Source organism: Aptenodytes patagonicus, chromosome 2, assembly GCF_965638725.1.
Source record: "Aptenodytes patagonicus chromosome 2, bAptPat1.pri.cur, whole genome shotgun sequence".
Classification (NCBI taxonomy): Eukaryota; Metazoa; Chordata; class Aves; order Sphenisciformes; family Spheniscidae; genus Aptenodytes; species Aptenodytes patagonicus.
In genome coordinates, this window is record NC_134950.1 from 145,041,758 (window position 1) to 145,062,346 (window position 20,589).

The 20,589-nt window shown below is 43.2% G+C and overlaps 1 protein-coding gene across 3 annotated transcripts in view; it reads left to right on the top strand.

Moving 5' to 3' along the window:
* The first annotated feature begins 2,296 nt into the window (after positions 1 to 2,296).
* CALCR (calcitonin receptor) overlaps positions 2,297 to 20,589 on the top strand; it is a 181,647-nt gene continuing 163,354 nt past the window's right edge. For 2 of the 3 annotated variants that reach the window (XM_076331504.1, XM_076331505.1), the window contains exon 1: positions 2,297 to 2,540. In XM_076331504.1, coding sequence (XP_076187619.1) covers positions 2,497 to 2,540 — 44 coding nt within the window. In that variant the 5' untranslated portion in view covers positions 2,297 to 2,496. Of the gene's footprint in view, positions 2,541 to 3,544; positions 3,609 to 20,589 lie in introns of those variants that run through there. The other variant, XM_076331507.1, reaches the window with a different exon arrangement.

Here is a 20,589-nt window from a genome sequence, read left to right on the forward strand (position 1 = left end):
TCCTATGCTTCAAACTAAATGTGATCAAATCCTTATCTGAAGATACTGTGCTCCAGATAGTCCCTATGGGGTGCACCACGCCACGTAGGAAAGATACACAAACTATGATAGGAAATAGTTCACCTCCAAACAGCTCGCAATGCAGGCATCTGCAAAAGATTGTGGAAATACTGCTGCCCAACTCATGGAAAGTTTATAGGTCCAGCTGGGAACTTGTTTTTTTTATTTCAAATTCTGCACCTGAGAAACAAAATTAGGACAGTGCCTGTTTCACAAGCGGCATCCTTACTTGTAGTACCATTAAATGTAGACAAAACATATTTAGAAAAAAAAAGATTGTGTAAATGAGACAAACTACAGAAATGCACAACTTTCCATACTATATGGAAAAATGTTTTCCTTCATAACAGAATGAAATCACTGAAATCTTGGAACCAGGTTTTGACTTTCTTAACTTTTCATGTACGAAGCAACACTATAATCTCACAATATAGAACAGTAGCTCAGCCACCTCTTTTGTGCAGAAGTTAGTGTCTTGTAATGACTCCTGAGCACAAACAGAAATAAAACTATCAAGGTACAGTTAATAATAATTTTCCGGTGGTTATTTATGAGCCTGATCAGTATTTCACATGCATGCCAGATAGTAACTACTCATGCTTGCGGTCCCATGGGGCACAATGGAATTGCTTATAGCAGAACAGATCAGGAAGTGTTGCTTCTGTGTGCAAGGTAATGGTTAACAAAATGGGAGTTTATAAAAAAAAAACCACCCAAACCTTAGAAAAGCTATTTACAGATTATGGGATGACAGATTTATACTTCAGCAGATGAACACTACTCAGTAAGAAAACAGAACAACATAAAATCTGTTTTGAAATAAGTATAAAAACAGTCATTGAGAATGTGACACTTTCCAACCATAGAATGAACAGTATTAGCCAAACAACACACAAAAACCCTAAACCAGTGGACTATGGAAGAAACCACCAATAAACAGACCATCACCTGCCTTCACGTAGTTCAGCTGCTTTCTGTGTCTTTCAAAGCAATCTGTACTTATTTGATGACCCACCCACTCACCACCACCCCCTAAAACCTCTGGAAAAGAAAACATTCCAGGCTATCAGATATGAAAAAAGCTTTCTATTTTTCCTTTTTGAACTTACTGCTGCAATGACAGGAAGGGGGATTCTCCTACTCTCCCTAGGCTTCAGCTTAGGGTTTTGCTTCTCAGCAGTTCCTCTTCCACAAACATCACAAGCACTTAGAACCATGACTCACTCATCTGAGCCCACCTAAGGGCAGCTGGAGCATGAGAGGGACACAACTGTGGCTGGTCCGTAGGGGTGCTGCTCCATGGCTCCAGACCCAGTGCAGCTAACGAAAACCTCCCCTAACTTTGCTGTGTCTGCCAGAGAAAGCTGTGAACAGTGAAGTAATTGTGGCATTATGAGAGCACATAAAAGCAGCTCCCACTGATTCTCCTTGCTGTCTCCACAAGAGTAAAGGGTGAAACCTACCGTGAAAGTTTAAATCTTAAAGGGGTGATGATTTACATCAGTATTCCTTGACTGTCTCATCTTTTATTATAAGTTTCCCCCTGCCCCTCGCCTCCCCACCCCAATATATCCTAAGGAGGAGAAATTTCTTTGATGGTACTATCTAGAGGCACCCTTTTAAACAGCTGCTGGAAAAAGTGGCAAGAGGTTCCTTTTTCTTGGAAATTGGTGCATGCCTAGGCCAGCGCCTCCTTCTCAGTGCTAAGCTCCCTTGCTCCCCTCCCGCTCTCCCCCCCTCCACAGCATGGCCCGAGCTACGTGGAAGCAGGCAGAAAGGCAGTCGGCTGGGTTTGCATGCAGGTTTCTATGAGAAGGGCAAGCTGTAAAATTTGACTGTAGACTGTAAGAGAAAGTGATAGGTGGGTGAAAAACACTTGAGAACCACTTCAATAGGAACTAACTTTCCATTCACAAGTAAGCCAGACGACTTAAAAGCCCTTATCAAAGTTCCTTTTATTTAATGGCAGAAACATCCTTTGCGCAGAGAGACGAAAGAAGAAAGCTATTCTTAGCCGGGTGGTGGTACCTTGTTAGCAAGTTTGTTTGCCTCCTGACTCCATCTGCTGGGAAGACACCTTACTACCTGCTGTCCGCACTGCCACGTTTGGCAGGAGTAGTGCAGAGGTGAATCACCGTGCATTCGCTCACTCTCACAGCCTTACTGTGGCTCTCGATATTTAAATATTGGGCAGCTTGGAGCAGTCATACCAGAGAAGAATTCCTCTCCTGCAACACTTCATGCACAAACGACACTCTCCCGCGACGTGGGGGGTGTTGGCTCAGTTGCCTCTGGATGCCCGTGTAGCAGGGGGCTGCTCTTCTGAGGAGACTCAGGCGCTCAGAACAGGGTCTTCTCGGCCTCTCCTTTTGTTTAAAGCGCTTACATAACTTCTGGAGCAGAAACGGGAATTTAGATGACTTTGCCGTCCCGTGAATGCTGCGGCCGCCCCTTGTTGGTCCTCCCCGGCTCGGTGGACGGTAGGTAAATAGTTCATGCGAGCTAGAAGAGCAGCGGAGGAGACGGGGCAGACGGGAGGACGCGGGACTGCATCCCCGGGGCAGGCAGGACCCCCCGGCAGCCCGGGCTCCGCTGCCGCCCCCACGGCCGGGGCAGCGCCCCTCCCACCCAGGTGCCCGAGCAGCGGGGTCTCGCCCTCCGCGCCCTTCATTCCCGTCTTTCCTCTTCCGAAGGGTGCCCGCAATGGGACCGAAACGCCGGCTCGGGTCAGAGGAACTTCTCCGAGAGAAGGAGGAGGGTGGCGGGGGCTCCGGCCGGGTCCCTGGGCGCGCAGGGCCCGCGCTCCTACGAGGAGCCAACGCTGAGGGGAGCGGGGCGCCCTGAGGCGACGCACCCTCTTGGCGGGGAGGGCCCGGCCACAGGCCCGGCCGGCGGCGGTCCGGGGACCCCAGCCCCGCACGGGAGGGGCAGCCGGGAGTAAGGGCTTTCGGCCGCGGGCAGCCGAGCTGCCGCCCCCGCCTCCTCCGCGGGCCGAGAAGGGGAACGCGCCCCCGGCTCACGGGGCGGGCGTCGCCTCCCCTCCGCGCAGGGCGGCCCCCCCGCCTCAGGCGGTGCGGCGAGAGCGGCGCGCAGCCCCCCCTCGCTTCGCCACCCCCGCCCCGCCGGCCAGCGCAGCGCCGGCTCCTGCGCGGCCGCCCCGCCGGCAGCAGGCGGCCGGGAGCCGCGGTGAGCCGGGCGCGGGGGAGGCGCTGCCGCCGCCGCCGGGCGCTTTCCGTCCGCCCCGCCCCGACGTCGGCGCGAAGCCCCGCCGGCGACCGGGGGGGAGCGGGGGGTGGGCGCGAGGCGGGCGAGAGGAGGCAGATGCTTGCCGAGGCACAGCCCCGCCGGAGGGGCTCGGCCCTGGCCAGTGCCTGTCCGTGCGCCGGCTGAAGTGCTCGGGACGCGGGGACCCACCGGGCGGGTGTCAGGGAGCGGACGGCGCCATGCGCCCCTCCGAGGAGTGAAGAGTCGTCCGGGCTGCGCCGGTGCGGGCGCCGAACCGCCGCGGAGGTGGCCCGAGGTGACAGGAGGCCGGGAGAGGTGCCACCGTAAGTCCCGGCAACTTCGCCGCCTGCCCTTCCACCCGCCGCCCCCGCGAGACCGGCCGCGGGGCGGGCGGGGAGGGAGAGGCGCGGGGGGTCCGGCGAGCGGCGGGGAGAGGGCTACTCGGCGGGCAGATCCCGGCTGGCATTGCAGCCAAAAACAGGGGGAAAAAGGGGAAAAAAGAGGGAGGAGGCTGTAGGAGCTCTGACCCGCAGCAGCGGCGTGTGCGGTGGCAGCCCGGAGGACGGGGTGCGGGCGGGCCCCGGCGCCGCTGCCCGGCGTTGGCGGTCAGGGCGCGGGAGTGTCCGCAGCCTCCGCGGGGCTCGGCGGCAGCGGCCGGCCCGGCGCGGAGGCGCCGCGGGGGTGACGGGGCGCGGTGAATCCCGGAGTTTCCACTGCGGCTTTTGCACTGGCGAGCAGGTCGCTGCCGATACGGTATGGATTATAGGGAATAGCCGTTCTCCATCCTGGACGGACAGGGCATTTAAATGACACCTGAGTCACTAGTTCGTGCTTCTCATTCATGTCAGATACTATTTCCGTGTTATTTTTCATCTGCTGGACCGATATCTGTACTTTCTTTGTCATTTGACACCACAAATGTAAAAACAGCGTTAGTAGGTTTCAGAATATTGCCGTTGATGAGGGTAGATTGGTGTATGAGACTATTTACTGGATGTGTCCAAGTACAATATAAGTGCCTGCCAATTTTGCCTTTAAATTGCTATATTCGATTTCATTCTTGCGGGCTTTTTGACAAGGTTAACGTAGTTGACAATTTGTAAACAAAAGAGAAAAACCTCTGTGTTATTTCAGTTACAGAATGTCAATTGTAACCAAAATGATGAACAAAAAAAATCATTCATAGAACGAGTAAATAGAAAGATGTGTATCCCAAGACCTCTTGAAGTCAGTATTGTCAATATCTAACAGAAGCCTTCCTGCCATGCTTTTATGTACACTGGCTACCATTTGAACTTCTTAAGCGTAATACAGCGTGTGATATTCTTCCCAGGACTATGCACTTTCCCTGTCACAATAGAGTTAATAGTCTGGCTAAAGGGAGTTTAGAATGAATTAATCAAGCCATTGCATCAAAATGCCTTCGTCTTTTTGTATGTACTGAATGAAATAAAGCTCTTGCTTCTGCTTCTTTTCCCCTCCAGTGTTCATAGGGTGGTACTCAGGTGGGGAACCCTTGTGTTTGGTCAGTGGAAGGGTCCCTACACTGCTCGAGGGCTGAATGTATAAGGGCTGACCAGGGTAATGTTTCTCTGCTACCAACAGCTCAAACTGCAGGTGTTGTCAAGCTGAAGAGGGAATTTAATTCACCACTCAGAATCCTAAGCATAATTGTCAAGTAGGTAAATTAAATACAGGAGAGCTAATATTTCCTTTTAATTTCTTCAGACAGCTGACAACCTTTACCAGTAGGTAACCTTTGCTAAGTTACCTCTCTGGTGCTTACTATAGCTGTCATGTGCTGGCTGACATGAAATTATTCTGAATGAACTAAAACATTGTGTTTCAGTACCTATTGGCATGTAGTAAAGTATGCTAACTTTATAAATCTTGAGTAAATGTTAGCCCTGTTAAGATCAATGGCAAAATCCCAATTAACCGCTCCAAAGAGTGGGCTTCACCGTAGGTCTTCATTATCATTTATAGGGAGTGCCAGCCAACTTTGGTTAGAAATTCAAGTGGCAATGTTGAAATTTGGCTAGTGATGGCACTTCTAACAACTCTCCATAGCACTGCTTTAGAATCTTGGGTAAGAGCCACACAGATCTTAATATTTTAAAGAAACCTATCTGTAATAAACTGTTACGTGCTTTCAAGAGGAGTAGGCAGTTCAGATTTGCCTTATACTCCGATTTTTGTGGGTAGTTTCATCAGAATGCATCATGAACAAGTTAGATTGCAGTTTGCATATGTACCATATTTTAACAGAGGTATTCAGATAGTATGGGGGGAAATATTATCAGATTATGTGGAAATATTATCAGATTATGTGGCTTATGTCAAAGAAGTTCACAAATAAAGTGCTAAATATTTGACTTACTATAAAAATGTCAGCAAACAATCGAGCTGTGTTACAGTTTAGTTCTCTGCAGCTCATAAGTTTTAATGGGAGATGAAGGAACAGAAGCATCTTTTCTGAAAACCTTGTTGAAATATTACCGAATAGTATATTCACAAGGATTAGCTTAATAAACTGACTGAATCCAGTTTAGCAAACTTTTTCTTTTCTTCATGCCTACAGCAGAATGGTTTTGAAAACCATCTGAAAAAGTTGAGAATTTTCATTAAAGATGAAAACAATGTTCTGCAGAGTGTTTGCTGAATTGTTTTTCTTCCAGCTCTCTTCCAGATCCAAGTAGAATGGAACAATGCTTAAAAGCTAGCCAGTTAGTATTATATGTTATTTTAAAATCTGTATCTATGGACCTGTAAGAAGCTAAATGGGCACTTGCAAGTCCTGTTATATAATAATATTGGCATGACCAGCATAGCTGCCAATAATTTCCACTGATTCTGTATACACAAAAATGGAAGAAGAAAGAGCGTATCATGACTTAGAGTTCCTGAAAATCATTAGATAGAAAAAAGACTCTTCTATATTTATTTTAAAAATTATGCATGCAAATACAGTTTTTGGGAAAATGAGCAACTAAATAATTGAACTACACTTGACTGAAAGTTGTGCTAGCAAGTACCATGAAATTCAGTTCTGTAAATGCCCACTGGTTCTACATATTAGCAAGCTGGTGAGCTCAGTTTTGTTTTATTTCTGGTAATTGATGTTTGGGTCCTAACTGTTGCCATTGAAGTCAATATTGAAACTCATATTAATGCTAGCACAGATCAAACCTGGGCCTTTCAGGGGCAGTCCTGTTATGTGCCAAGCACTTTCAACTGCTGTTTGTGTTAGAGTGGCATCCAGTCAGGTCCCTGCCTAGAACTACAACCACAGAGTAAAATTTACTCTCTTGAAAAATTTGTAATGTAAATAGTCAAGAGAGACTGACACCTTGCCGAAGGCCATGTAGTAGGCCAACAGATGATCTAGGTCTGAAACACGAGTACTCTGTACTTAACAAGGGTACACCAAGCACCTTTTAGCAGGATTGAATGTTAATTGATTCTTTGATAAAGGTACCCAGAAATGAATGACCAGTGCCTTAAGGTTCCATGTTATTTCCCTCTGATCTTGTTTACTTCAGTATTAACCTCAATGTTTGCTAGCAGTAGCCTGCCAAAGAACAGCACATAATTACATGTTGTTTGTTCTGTGCTGGTTTTTGGTCTTAGACCCACTTTCCATTTGACATTGCTTTTAGTCACTTCCCTACTTGGGAAGGAGTGGGTCTGGCTGCTAGAAACCTCTGGTACACCAATGCAACCCAAGTGCCAGGAGCAAGACATGCCCTCTGGCCCAGTCCTGAGAAGCAAAGCGCTGGTCTCTGGATGGCTGCCATGCCTACGTGACAGAGCTGCTTCGGGTACCTGAAATGACTGCTTCAGGATGAGCCCTGGGATCTCTGCATGGTACTGCGTTACAGAGGTGGTGTTTTGTATGAGAATGTGCTACAATACAGATGCTGTAACGAGTGGTTCTGATGCAGAGAAAGCCTAGATGTAAATTTCCTAAAAGGTGATTCTCATTCTTCTGAAGCAGAAGCAGTTGCGAAAGATCACACAGCTAAATAGCACTGTTAATTTTAAAAAAGAATTTTGCTTGAAGGTCAATAACACATACACCCTAGATATTTTGTGCTGAATCTTTTTGTTATTTTTGTTACAGCTATGCTTCCATGCATAGCTTTTGATGGTGGGATTTGGCAGGTGGAAAGAATGGTGGAAAAGAAAGGATGGTGAATCTGTGTGCAAGACTGTTTTTAAAACTGTCCTTCATATTGGATAAAATTTGAACTGATTTTGCCTATGAAATGGAGAGACACACTGAATTGCTCATACAGAGAACTAGCTAATACAAGATGATGATGGCAGAGATATTGGCCACATCTCAGTCAATAAGCAGCGCCGCTAACAACGCTGGGCTCAGTATTCACCCGAAAGTTACAACTGGAAAATCCATGCCTCATGCTAAAGGTCCTATTTATGGGCATGTTTCAGCTGGACACCTTTTTAATCAAAATGGTATCCACAGATGTTGGGGGAGTCTTACTTCGGGTGATCTGCTGAACAAACCAAGGGCATGGTTTTGCCTCACCAATGAGCCTGTGAGCAGTTCAGTTGGCTCCGTGCTTTTGAGGTGACCCTTGGTTAAGGATATGGGTCCCCAGGGTGGGAAGGACCTGGGGGTGGTAGTTACCCTCTGGTAGAGAGCTCCATTTGACTGCCTGTGCTGGCTTGTATGGACATATGCAAAGACTTACAATTAAACCAAGGAAGAAAAGAAATTTTGGTGTTCAGCCATAAGGAGAAAGTGGAGTCGTTGAACATAGTTGATAGGAAATAGCACTGGGAATGAGAATAGATTATGCCATGGATTTTTCCATGGTTCCCAAAATACCTTCTGAATTAGGATCATGTGGTGGACAGGCAAACTAGTAATGCTTTTAGCAAGTTGCATACTGAAGTGCTGTAGTCCTGAAAGGTGGGTTACTGCAAGGATCAGCTCAACCTGTGCACCAGAGAGCCAGGGAACCTGCAGTGAGGAGCTCTCCTAGGTCCAGGAGGAGATGGACTGATGGAGCAGTACTGGTGGTTTTCCTACTCTACATATCGTACACAAAACAAACTGAAAAATGTAGTTCATGCAAGTGCATCTTATCTGCTGCACCTCGACATGATTGCAGTACACCTGTTTTTTTCACAGTAATCCCATGTGGTTCAGTAAAGGTGACGTGGAATGGCATCTATTTTAAAATAAGCTTCTGGAGCTTGGCTTTTTTATCATTTACTTCAGGTATACTTAATAAAAGACCTGGCACAAATTTGGAAGAATTGGCTGTTTACACCAAACTTTTGGTAGTGTTTTTGGAAATAAGCTTCACGTGTTACATTTCAGTGTCGCAGTTTCATGTGACACTGTTTAGCAAATAATTTCCTGCTTGGTCATATCCAGCAGCATATATAAGAACCATATCACTTTGTCTGTGGCTTTTAATGAATATTATTAACTATTACCAAGAGTTAGATGAATAATACATTTGATAAATTTTGCAGTATTTTTGAATCTATGGTTTCACTATATTTTATTTATAGCAGCTGTAGCGGTATGCACTTTAAAGGAGTAGAAAGATAGGCTGTATGCTTGTTGGTGGCTTTGACATGTTAACTTCAGTTTGTGATGTCCTCATTAGCGTGGGGTAAAGCACAGTATAGAAAATTGCTATTATTCAAAAGCAGGTGTTTGGAATGCCTTTCTCTTCCTGGATGTGCTACAAAGTGCTGAACTACCCCTCCACAATTAGAAAAGCAGATTTTTATTCTGTTGTTTTGTCCTAGAAATTGGACACTTCTGCAGGCAATGCCAAGTGAGTTCACAGACATATTTGGAGGTTGAGTGAGTGATGATGAATTGTGTCTTGTCTTCAGTGTTGTCTTCTCAGAACTAAGCTGACAATTAAAAATATCTCTTTTAAAAATGTGAAATGCTTCTGAAAACACAGTGTTGCTATTACAAAGATGTCAAGGCTCCATGGTTAAGATTGTGCTGAGATATACTTGTAAAAGAAAAAGAAACTAAACTTCTATTTTACTTTTTTATTAGTGACTGGAATGAGACTCCACATTTGGCACAGTGTCCCTTCAAAGGTCAACTGAATTTTCTGCATGTGGTTTTTTATGGTGAAATATTTACTTAGTTTTCAGTGCTCGCATAACAAAAATTGCTGTAATCCGTGGCACTGTTTAGAGCTTGATGGAAGAGTGAGAAAGGTAATCAAAGACTGAATAAATTCATAGAGTGAATTAGCCACTTCTGTTTCTCTTGGGCAGCACTGAAGCATGCTCTAACACGAGGAAGCTCATGTGACTGTAGCATTTCAGCTGTGATGTATGCAGATGGATGACTCCATTTCGTTTAGTTTTGATTTCCCTCCAGCTGACATCAGTAATGAGTGTTAACTGCTTAGAAAAATCACAGGTAGCTCTGCAGTTGTGTTTCGTTGATATTGTTTGTATCTGGATCTTCCCTGCAGATTGTGTGTGCCAGAGCAGTTATCTGTAGGAAATCGAGCTATCTTGATTTAAGTGATCTGTGAAGAAGTAATGTGACTCCCACAAGTGATTTTTCTTTTTAAATTTACCCCTGTTATGATGCAGTACCAACTGGTGATGCTCCACACTGCCTTCAGTACAGAACCTGTTTGTGTCTCACTTTCTGTTTCCCAAGCTACATTCTTTTGTGCAGAGCTATCACCATGTGATTTGCTCCAGCTTGCTTTCTTGATGTTGTCTCCATTCATGTAGCCTTAGTTACCTATAGCCTTAGTCTGTAGCCTGTATTCTGTAGTCTTAGTTACCTGTAGCTGTGCAGCTGCTTCATCTCTAGGTCCTTCTCTTACATTGCTCTCCCTTTTCATTGTTGAATCATGATGATGTAATTTGCTGTATGTCAGCTAACACGCAGATGGTAGGCATCTTTGGATGGACAAGTATGATTCCTCACAGAAGACGAATGAATGCTGTCCCATAAAGTTACAGCTCTTTATATGTCATGGGCTGTCATCTGTCATCCATTGGAGTACAATGAACAACAAAAGATATGTTTAGGTTGTCATGATGGTCCCTCTCCAAACTATACTAGCAGCCTGAAACACCCTGTGAATGTGAGAATTTCATACTCTTAAACATGCTGTGTGCAATCTCCTCCAGCCTTAAATATTGAAGGACAGGAGAGAGAGGACGCTTACACCTTTTGATGCTTACGCCTTTGATTGCTTAGAGAAACTTCTTAATTTTTTCTTGGCTTTGGTAGAGAAAGGTATCTAAGACTGCTGAGTTTCCTCATGTGACTAAAAGTTGGATCTCTCCTGATGAGAACTCCTTCTGTTCTCACCAGTCAGTCCAGATCCTAATGGGATCCTCATTTTCTTTTGTCTCCAAATCCCTACTCTCAAAACAATATGGAAGGTGAAAGGGTAGGTTCTCTGCTCTTATCCCTCAGCTGTGCTGTTGCTGCTGGGGTGGAAACTCTATGAAGACTGAAGGATATGGGATGCAGAAATTACATCAAATAACAAAAAATTTAGAGAAGGAAGCGTTTTGCAGAAAAGGCAGGACTCAGAACAAAGAGATGCTTTGAATGGTATGTGCACCTGTGCATTTAGTGGTAGAGATGACCATCTGGAAAGTTACGTTACAAAATGCCTAATTAACTAATAGACAGCACTGTCTTCCATTTACATGTATTGTAGCAGGGGAAATTTCATTTACGCTCCAATATTTAATTTTGCATATGCAATGTATTGATAAGACAGATCACTGGTACTGGTTTAAGTCGCTTATACAGGTGTTTGAGCGGATTATTGAATCTTAATGTTTTATATTGCAACTCTTCCAGGAACTCTATTTCTAACAAAGGAAAATGGCAAACAGGATTAGTGTGAGGCTGATTCAAAGGGTAGTTTAGTCTGACCAATTTAGAGCATCTCCGGTAAGTCTTTGGCTTTGCTTCAGGCTGTTTAAGAACATCCATTGAGAAACTGAAAGAGTAACCCATAGGCAGCTGATCATGTGCTCCTGACCGTGCAGAGTTGTAGTGCTTGGAGTTTAGCAAATCCTTTAAGCCCTGGTCTCGAGAAAGACTCAGTGATGGGGAACAAATTGGGTACGAGGAGATTTCCTTTAATTTTCTGAGGGCCACTTCCCCTACTACAGACTGCTCAAGGGCTTGACTCATTTGAGCCCTTGAGCTGTTTGCGTTACAATACAATATTTTCCTCTGTGTTCAAATGTTGGCAAGTACATTTTGGGTTGAAGCAGGATCAAGTAATAAATAATAATCATCGTTACCATATGTTCTCACAGATAAAGCAGGCCCAGTATTTTCTACTCCGCTGGTTTTTGTCGTATTTTTTGTTTTTATTGTCTCATGGTATTTGATAGTATATGCTTCCTAAAGCCTGCAGTAATTTCAGCACTGAAAAGAAAACATGTATGTTTGGATTTATAAGTGTTTAAACACCTGCTGGCTTTACTGGCAATCAGACCTGCAGTGTTTTGAAGGAGATGTGTTCATCCCATGAAATGCCTGATGTAATCAGAGGTCATCACTGGAAAAACCTGTACGTAGTCACTGTATAACTCTCTTGCTTCTTCTCTTTCACCTACCATCCAAAATAATTCACGTCTGAGATCTACATGCAAACTAAAAATCTAAGCCCACTCCAGCATTTTGTCATTGCTGTAGCTGTTTGAGTTGTCTGCGCAGTGATAGAAATGCCACAAATCTTTGTATTTAAACTAGTCCATGGTGAAAAATGTTGCAGCCTCCCCTTTAATAAGAGGAAAAGAAGTGGGGCTTAATGGCCTACAGAGCGTGAAAAATTAGTATGGTTAAGCCAGAAGGAGGTATGTATGCACTGTACACAGAAAAGGTCATGTGGAACCTCAGCTGTTAACTGAAGGTATCTTCATACCCTCACAAAATATTGGGACAATGTTTTATTAGTATCAAAGCCTATAAGTTCTCTACTTACGTAAATAACTTGCAACACAAGGTCAGAATCTTATTCACTATAATGCGGGTCATCAAATACGTTACAGCCATGCCACATACCACATCAAAGAATATGTTTGAGAAGAGATTTCTTGAAGTGATGAATTGTGGTTTTCAACTCATATGCAATTCCACATGGAGAAATCACATGGGTATAACATTTAAAAGTAGTTAGTTATGCCAATTACTTCGGTGTAGAATTTCATAAAATGTATTTCAGAACTAATTTTACTGTTGAAAATGTTCCATTTTCTCAATGAAAAAGGAAACATTAATGAATTGCAGGAAATTTTTAAGGAAATCTAGATTTTTACTATCATTATAAAAATACTTTTGCAGGTGAGTGGAATTTCAATTATGTATAAAAGTATTTTATTTATAGTGAAATACTATTTTAATTCAAACAAATGTACCGTACTATAATAAGCGTCTTGTACTCTGCAGTGGGCGTGGTTTGGATGGACAAGGATGCAACAGCCTGGAGGAGATACTGGGAGAGAACACAGCCCTATTCACAGTGCATACTTACGAAAGAAGAGAAGTTAACTGTCTCAATCTTCAATCCGTTGAATTTCTTTGGAAAACCTTAGCCAGATAATTTTCATCATCTCTGAAAATCTCCTCTAGTGCAGGATATATTGTTTTGCTTATGTCTGCAAGTTCTGGTCAGTCTTTTTCTCTGACAAGTTCTTGTGCTACCATGCAGTGGGAAATAGACTGGGCAGTAGATGGTTTCTGAGTCAGGACTGAACCTTCTACCATGCGCGTAAGAAGACAGCCACACCTGTACAGCCCTGATCTTCCTAGAGCTTTGGTCTGCAATCACAATTCTGAGGTAGTGTAAGCCAGACTATGCTGCCTAACTGAGAGCAGATAGAACAAGACTAAAGCACAAAGGAGGAGCGGGAAGAGGTATAAATAGTGTGGAGTGTGGGAAAATGGGAATGGTTTCAGACATGGAAGAGGGATACTGAAACTGGGATTAGGAGTTAGTACTGAGGGCCAGTGGAGTTAAGAGACAGGAAGCATTTGAGAAGGACAAGCTTGTTTGACAAGTTAGATGCTGAGGGACAAACTGTTATCTGAAAACCACCGACATTCCCAGGAAGAGGCATTTAGGTGCTAGTAGGGGTGGGAGCTGGCAGGACACCAGGACAATAGGAGGAAGCTGCATTGGAAGAGACAGAATTCCCTCCCCTCTCTTCCCCACTAAATATACTGGAGTCATGAAGCCAGGAAAGCAAGGTAGTTAAGAACAAGAGAAACTGAAGGCCAGGGAAGGAGATTGGTACTGCAGCGGCAGAAAGCTTGGAAGGAGCTAGGTCTGACTGGGAATTGTGAATGGTACTGAAAGAATGGAGAGTGGAAATAGGTGAGAAGCAGCAGCTGATGTCTGGGAGCAGACAGGAGTGGAACAGAAGAAAGTTGATAATGGAGGAGCTCAAGGTGAGAGAGGCAATACCCTTGGCAATGCACCAGTCATACATGACCTTCTGGAGTCTCACCAGTCTTCTGCTGTCAGCAGATATCTGTGACGATTTCTGGTGATGTTTTATTTTCCTTCAGGACATAAACATACAGGATGTCAGTCTGCCACTGCTGTGACCAATTCAGCCCTGCTGATGTAGACTTTTGCAGTGGACTTTAAAGGTTCTAGTCCCTTTCATGAGCCATTTTCACCATGCATAGTTAAAACACTGGTGTACTGATCTTAAGACAGTAGTATTTGTTTTTCATGAGTTTATTGTGCCAAGCTTCAGAGGGTATCATGCAGACACAGACAGAATCTGGAGAAAATTTTATGTTCCTCATACAGAGAAAGGCAAGAAGTGTACACCTCCTGAACTTCCAGAAGGCTTCATTTAATACACAGGCTTAGTTGATAGAATCAGTTTTTTGCTGGACTGCAGGCAAAGAAGGAGAAGAATTCTCTGCTTCTCATATTCTTTTGTACAGACAGATGAGAACGTTTATAGATGTCTATGAGCGAAAACTTCCAAAGCTAACAGAAGAAATGTGGATGGACAGTTGGAGTGATTTGAAGTGTATTGTTTCAAAGAGAGGAGTTCTCTGTTCAGGGAAGAAATCTTCGGAAAGTTGAGGACCTACTGACTCCTTTGGTGTGAGTGAATCAGCCAGCTGTAACTGATTATAAAAACTGTTTTTGTAGAGGAGAGTGGGGTTCTGGAAACTTCTAATAGGATGAGATAAAAAAGTAATAAAAGTATGTATGTTAATAGAGGACACTTGAACTTCCTAAAATACCACTAGAATGGCTAGAGCATAAGCGATACAGAGCAGATGAGAGGACATCTCAGTAATGGTGTAATGTAGATGATAAAATGTGGGAGGTCAGCAGTCACTCATAGGCACAGTCCCAGGGAGAAGCATCAACCAGAGTTTAGATTAGAAGAGAAGCATACTGCAGAGGCACAAACCCAGCAAATTGCCAGTGAGTGTGGAAGTATCATGCAATGAAAAATGAAAAGCAGGTGTTTGAGAAGATGTATGTTAAATACTGCAAAGCAAACTGAGGAGATCAAAGCCTTCCATGTGTGCAGCTGAAGAATGTCTCTGGGGAAAGCAGCCAGCAGCAATGTTGCTTTTAAAAAAAGGAGATTTGTAGTGGTGAGACATGCAACTTTTAAAATAAATTAAGCAGAAATAGCCATAAAAATTAGCATCAGTATTGGGGTACAATTTTTGCAACCGACTACAGGAAAAATTTAACCTGTGGCACAAAACAAGGCTAGTAGGATACGAGAACATTTATGCTATGTAGATAAAAGTCCCAGGATACACATAAGTGTCCAGATATCTCTGTAATAGACACTCCTGCAGAATTTATTTTGGATGTAAAGTTTAGCTATTCATTAAATTTGATAAATACATTAAGAGCAGTGAAAACTGGAAAAGGATATAGCTTGGCAGGCCTGTGTAATACTAAGTTTCCATGTGTGTTTGAAGACAGAGGGTGTCAACTGCTTGCTGCAAAATCTAGCTATCAGGTAGTACCAGAAGTGCATACTGCACTGTGATAACTATTATTTCCACTTTGAGCCCCTTGGCAATAAAGACATTAATTAGAAAAGTGAAGAATCCATGGGCAAGGGTGCACTTGATGATGGCAATAGAGAAGAAAAATTATAGGGTATTCCATGTATGCATAGATATTAAAGATCTTTAAGGCAATGAATCGGGAACAAATCAACACAAGAACAATCATGCAATGATACAGGAACAAAACAACCCACTCATGCTAAATGACATCACTTCCAAGCCCTCTCTAACAAGCATATTCATTATGTTAGATGCACAATTTGGTACTGGAAAGTCAGATAAGACAAGGAGGGCAGCTAATTAATGCCTTCCAACGCTTTATCCAGAAGGCAGCGTTTCAAAAATGCCTGCTGATAAATCGTCTGCGCAAGATCTATCGAAGAAGAGAGGTCTTGAAATAGCAGAAAATCTCACCCTCTTACCAGAGTGAATGCCACTAAAAACCGATAGTGTTAATCACATGATACTGGGGACATTTCTAAATCACAGTCAGATCCAAATCATTAGAAAGCAGATGAATGAGAACAGTTGAGCACTGGAACAGATTGCCCAGAGAGGCTGTGGAATTTCCATCCTTGGAGAAACTCAAAACTAGCCTGGATATGACCCTGAATAACCAGATCTAACTTTGAAGTTAGCCCTGCTTTGAGCCACGGGGTTACTAGGTTATCTCCAGAGGTCCATTCCAGCCTAGTTTTTTATATGATTCAGGGAGTTACTATGGTCTGGAAAGGAAGCATCCAAGCATATCCAAAAATGGGAGAAAGGAAAAAGGGCTGAAAGCACTAATCGCCCCAAAGGAACTGCAACTCAGAGTAGGGGTAGCAACTTACCTAACTAAATAGCAGAAATTATGTCATCTCTCTAAGAACCTGAAGGAGGAAGAGATTCTGTTGTATGGTTCAAAATAGGCCCAAGAATTTTAGAAAATATGGACACAGTTTACGTTGAAATAAAATGAAACGTTCCATGGGGAAATACCTCTACAGGATGTGCTGCGTGTGCTGGGGACATTGCACTAGTGATGTACATGGCAACATTTATGAAAACAGAACAATACAGTCAGCTGTCTTTTAAACATTTTTCGTTCCGTGTCTTAGATCTTGTTTCTTCATCCTTCATACTTATGATATGCTGAGTTACTGAGAGCAGTTTTAGAAGTCTGTCTTTGTTTAAGGAATAAAACGCCAAGCCGTCAAAAGGAAACGCATTGACTCCTCATCTGTGGAATCACGATCATACCAAATCTCACCAAACAGCAGTAGTTTGAAGGTGAGTTAGCTGTCAGTGAAGCATTTATACTGCAGTAATGAGCATCAAGGAAAAAGCCATGTAAAGAAATTAATAAATCTGTCTACCAGGCAAGGTTTGATGTATGTACAATAAATGAAATCTGCTAACTACCAGCGATAAACCAAAGTATTGAATCACTTTTCATTCAGTGGGCACTGTTCATCCTTAGAAACCCAGTGAAGAAAGATTCCAATGGAAAAAGAAGTGTGAGGACAAGTAATTAAAAATTGTAGTACCTATCCCCAAGAAGGCTAAATAAAGGTTAACCAAGTGGCTTCTAACTTCGGAGTTACCTTTATAATCTAGAGAGTCTTTAATCATCTAGCTTTATTACATGAATTTAGTTTTATTAATCTAATTCCAAGAGACTCTATATGAGATAAGGGCACCAGTGATTTACAAAGGCAGGAAAGTTCCATATGTTTTTGTTTAAAAGATCTTTTAACATCATTGAACACGGAGTTTTTGCTAAAAATTTCATCCATTAATAAAATCAAAGGTGGAAAGTGAAAACAATGCAGAAATTTAAGAGCCTTAGGCTGCAAATAAAAATTTCAGTAAGCTAAAGCTGATATACTTAGGATACTATTGAGAGCTAATATTAAAGTGGTCTTAATGGTGCCGAATAGTTAAAGCTTATCAATCTTAAAGAAGGTAGCAGTATGACAGCCAGTCTCTTAGCTTTCACGTTTAATGCTAGTCCATGAAGAACTCTCATTTTCTCTGTAGGTCATTAGCATTAGCCTGATAAAAGAGGTACACCTCTGTTCTTCAACCTCTGCTTCCTTTTAAGGTATTTTTTTTAAGAGTAGATTGCACACACGGCAAGAGAAATGAAGTAGTGCTAGGGCATGAGTTAGCTGCCGTTAACTGGAAGCCCTGCCATCCTGTCATTGAGACTGAAGTGTGTCAGGAGCGAGTTTTCCTGTGACAGGAACTAATACAAGATGTGATCTGCTATTCAAAGTAGTTAGAATATGGGATACTGTAAAATAGCAAAGATACTTGTTTACCATACTTAAGACACCTCTAGTGTTACTCACAGGTTTTCATACCTGTTCTAATGTGCGCATAACAAAGAGAGGAATATCATACTGGTGAAATCCTGTTTGGTACACTGACTTCCTCAAATTCTGCTGAATCCCAGAGCAATACGATTATGTGTGACAGAACTCCCAGTTAATAGTAAAAAAAGAGAGGGGTAGATTTTCGGAGAGGGAGGAAAACACTTCAGGTATTCACACATTGGTTTGAGAGAGAGATCTAGTGGAAAGCTGTCTTTCCTCTTTCTCCTTCTTGTTTAACTTGTACACTTATTCCTGAGCGGTTTCCTCCTCCGTAATTCTGTTTGACATTTCAGCAAGGTATTATCTGGAATCCCTGGGTATGGTCAAGGCATGAGGGTGGAAAGGGTGAGAAGGTGGCTTTGGTGTTCTTAAAAGTTGGTGATTTAGATTTTTCTTATAATTTTATTAAAGGAGCATTTTCCATAGCATCCACATCCTAAGTGAACTTAACTCTTCAGGCAAACATAGCAAGTCAGAAGCACTGCCACACAGACAGGGGGAATGTAATACTTCTCAAAGTACTGTACAAGCTAACTTGTGCCATGCGACTTTTTCCCAAGAGGAGGAAAAAAGAAAATCTATCTACCACGTGCAGGTAGGTAGAGTTAGGGTTTTCTGTGGCTAGGAGATACACTCTTAAAGCATGGTCTGTGTGCGTGATGCAAACTCCTGTCACTCTAAAACAAGGTCCCTATCCCATCCGCTTACAGATCTTGTTTTGCTATCCTGCTTAGAGCCAATCTGGTTGGCTAATAATAAAAAACCCCTCTCTTTTGCATTTTTCTTCCTATAATTTCTGCCACCCTTGGGCAGAACTCTCTTTTTCAGGGATTGGGAAACAGTGTATAATGGGCATTTCCATAAACAAGTCATAACAACTTAAATCACTAGCCTGAATTCATACATTTAAAGCAGTGGTTATGCAGACTGGAATCAGAGCATCTGTCCTTTTATGCCTGGAAGTAGAATGGTAAAATACAACAAAAATGCATGACACAAAATTAATCTCCTCGGTGTCTAATGAGGAGACTGGACTGATCTCAGGTGCTCCAGCACTGAGGCTGTGTGTGGTGGCCTCAGAAACTGTAATCCGGGGAAACTAGATGCCAGCAACCCTTTCAGCTTTTTCTGGCCAGCAGACATGTGGCACAGGGATGTGCCTGTTGCAGTGACGCTGCTCCGAGCCATGCCGGCTCACTCTGGTGCCGGCGGGGACCAGAAGCGGTGTTGCCAGGCTGATGTAGCACTGAACACGAAAGACTGCATCCTCGTCCTCCGCTCACTGCCTCAGGCTGCCTCAGTGCCACTCTCGGGTGCGCGCACATTTGCCCACTCTCAAGCCTGGCACAGATGTGACTGCTTGTCCCTCCGCTGTGCAGGCATGCTCTGAGATTTTTGTAACGTAATCGTTTCTTTTGAAAGTCAGAGGAATGAAAGCTCTGTGAGCGTGGTTTTAAAGAGTGGGCTTGACTTGCTGACACCCAGGTGCTGGCTGAGCACAAATTATTGTGTTGTGGTAGTAGAAGTGGGATGGTAAAAACCAGCAGAGTTCCCATGGAGTGGGGCAGTAGAACAATGTGAGTAGGCTCATCCTGATGTGAGTGAGAGGAAGAAACTATACTGATGGATAAAAAGCATATCTGTGCTGTTACCACATCAGTTACTGCACCAAATACTTCTTCCAATTACAAACGAGAGGATACCCTTAGTAGTCATAGTGTTACTGGTTTTAAAACTACGTAAACCTACCCTGTGACCTGCTGTACATCACACATATTAAAGCCTTAATTCTTACTTGAAAACAGTTGATTCATATGAAGTCCTCTTTGTACTGTCAATGTAGTGAAGAGTGACCATAGTGAAAATGAGAACAGGACCTAATGCATAGAATTAAGGTCCCTTTGCATTAATCTGTTAGTAAAAAGGAGTCTAGAGACAGCAGGTATAAATGTAATCCATGTTTGTTTCAGTCTTTTAACTCAGCTGGAATAGTATAATTGGTCCCAATGGTAAATAAGAACGTGGCCCTCTGTTTTGTTAGTCCTCTGACTAAAACTGCACAAGAACTACACACTTTTCTGAAGGTTTATGTTTAATTTTGGAGACTTCATAAACTCATACCAATTCTGCAGGTTTTTTCTGATATTTTGCACTCCACAGTTGCAAGGGACATTAGATATAACAGAAGTAGTTCCCTATGTGCCTGACAGTTTCCTACTAAAAGCAATATTTTAAATAAAAAGGAAACCCCATAGTTGAAGCAGAATGTAGTGGCAGAACAATTAACAGGGCTGAGATAATCTCACAAAACCAGGAAATATAAACTCAAAGCTGAAACCTCATTTTTAACTTTTCTTTTTGACCACATACCAAGGAGAGCCTAAAGCATAGACTGATTTTCCCCTAAAGCATGATATTTATTCCATCATGTTTGCTTGTGTATATCTCTGCATGTGTGCACATATATTGCATCTTTTAGTTGTTTTCAATGGGAAGCCTGGGCAGTGCCTGTTAGCCTAAGGGAGGAGAATGGAAAAAAATGGTGAACAGATTGCTAAGACACAACCTTTTCAGCCGGAATATAGGCACCAGAAGGGGAAGAGTTAAGAGGAGAATACAAAGAATAAATGCTCATGAAACATGGCTATTGCTGCTGCTACTACTAGGAGAGAAAAAAGGATGCATGGGAAAGCTGGCAGAAAAGAAAGAAAACCACAGGCTTTTTGGAAACCCTGAGCTTAAGGAGCAGAGAGAGCTATTGGGTTTTGGGGGGGGGGGTTCAGTTTTAGGGAGCTTTCCTGCAAAACGGGCTTCTTCAGTTTTCTCAGACCTACTTACGTCTCCAGGTCTTTTACCAGAGGTTGATGAGATGCC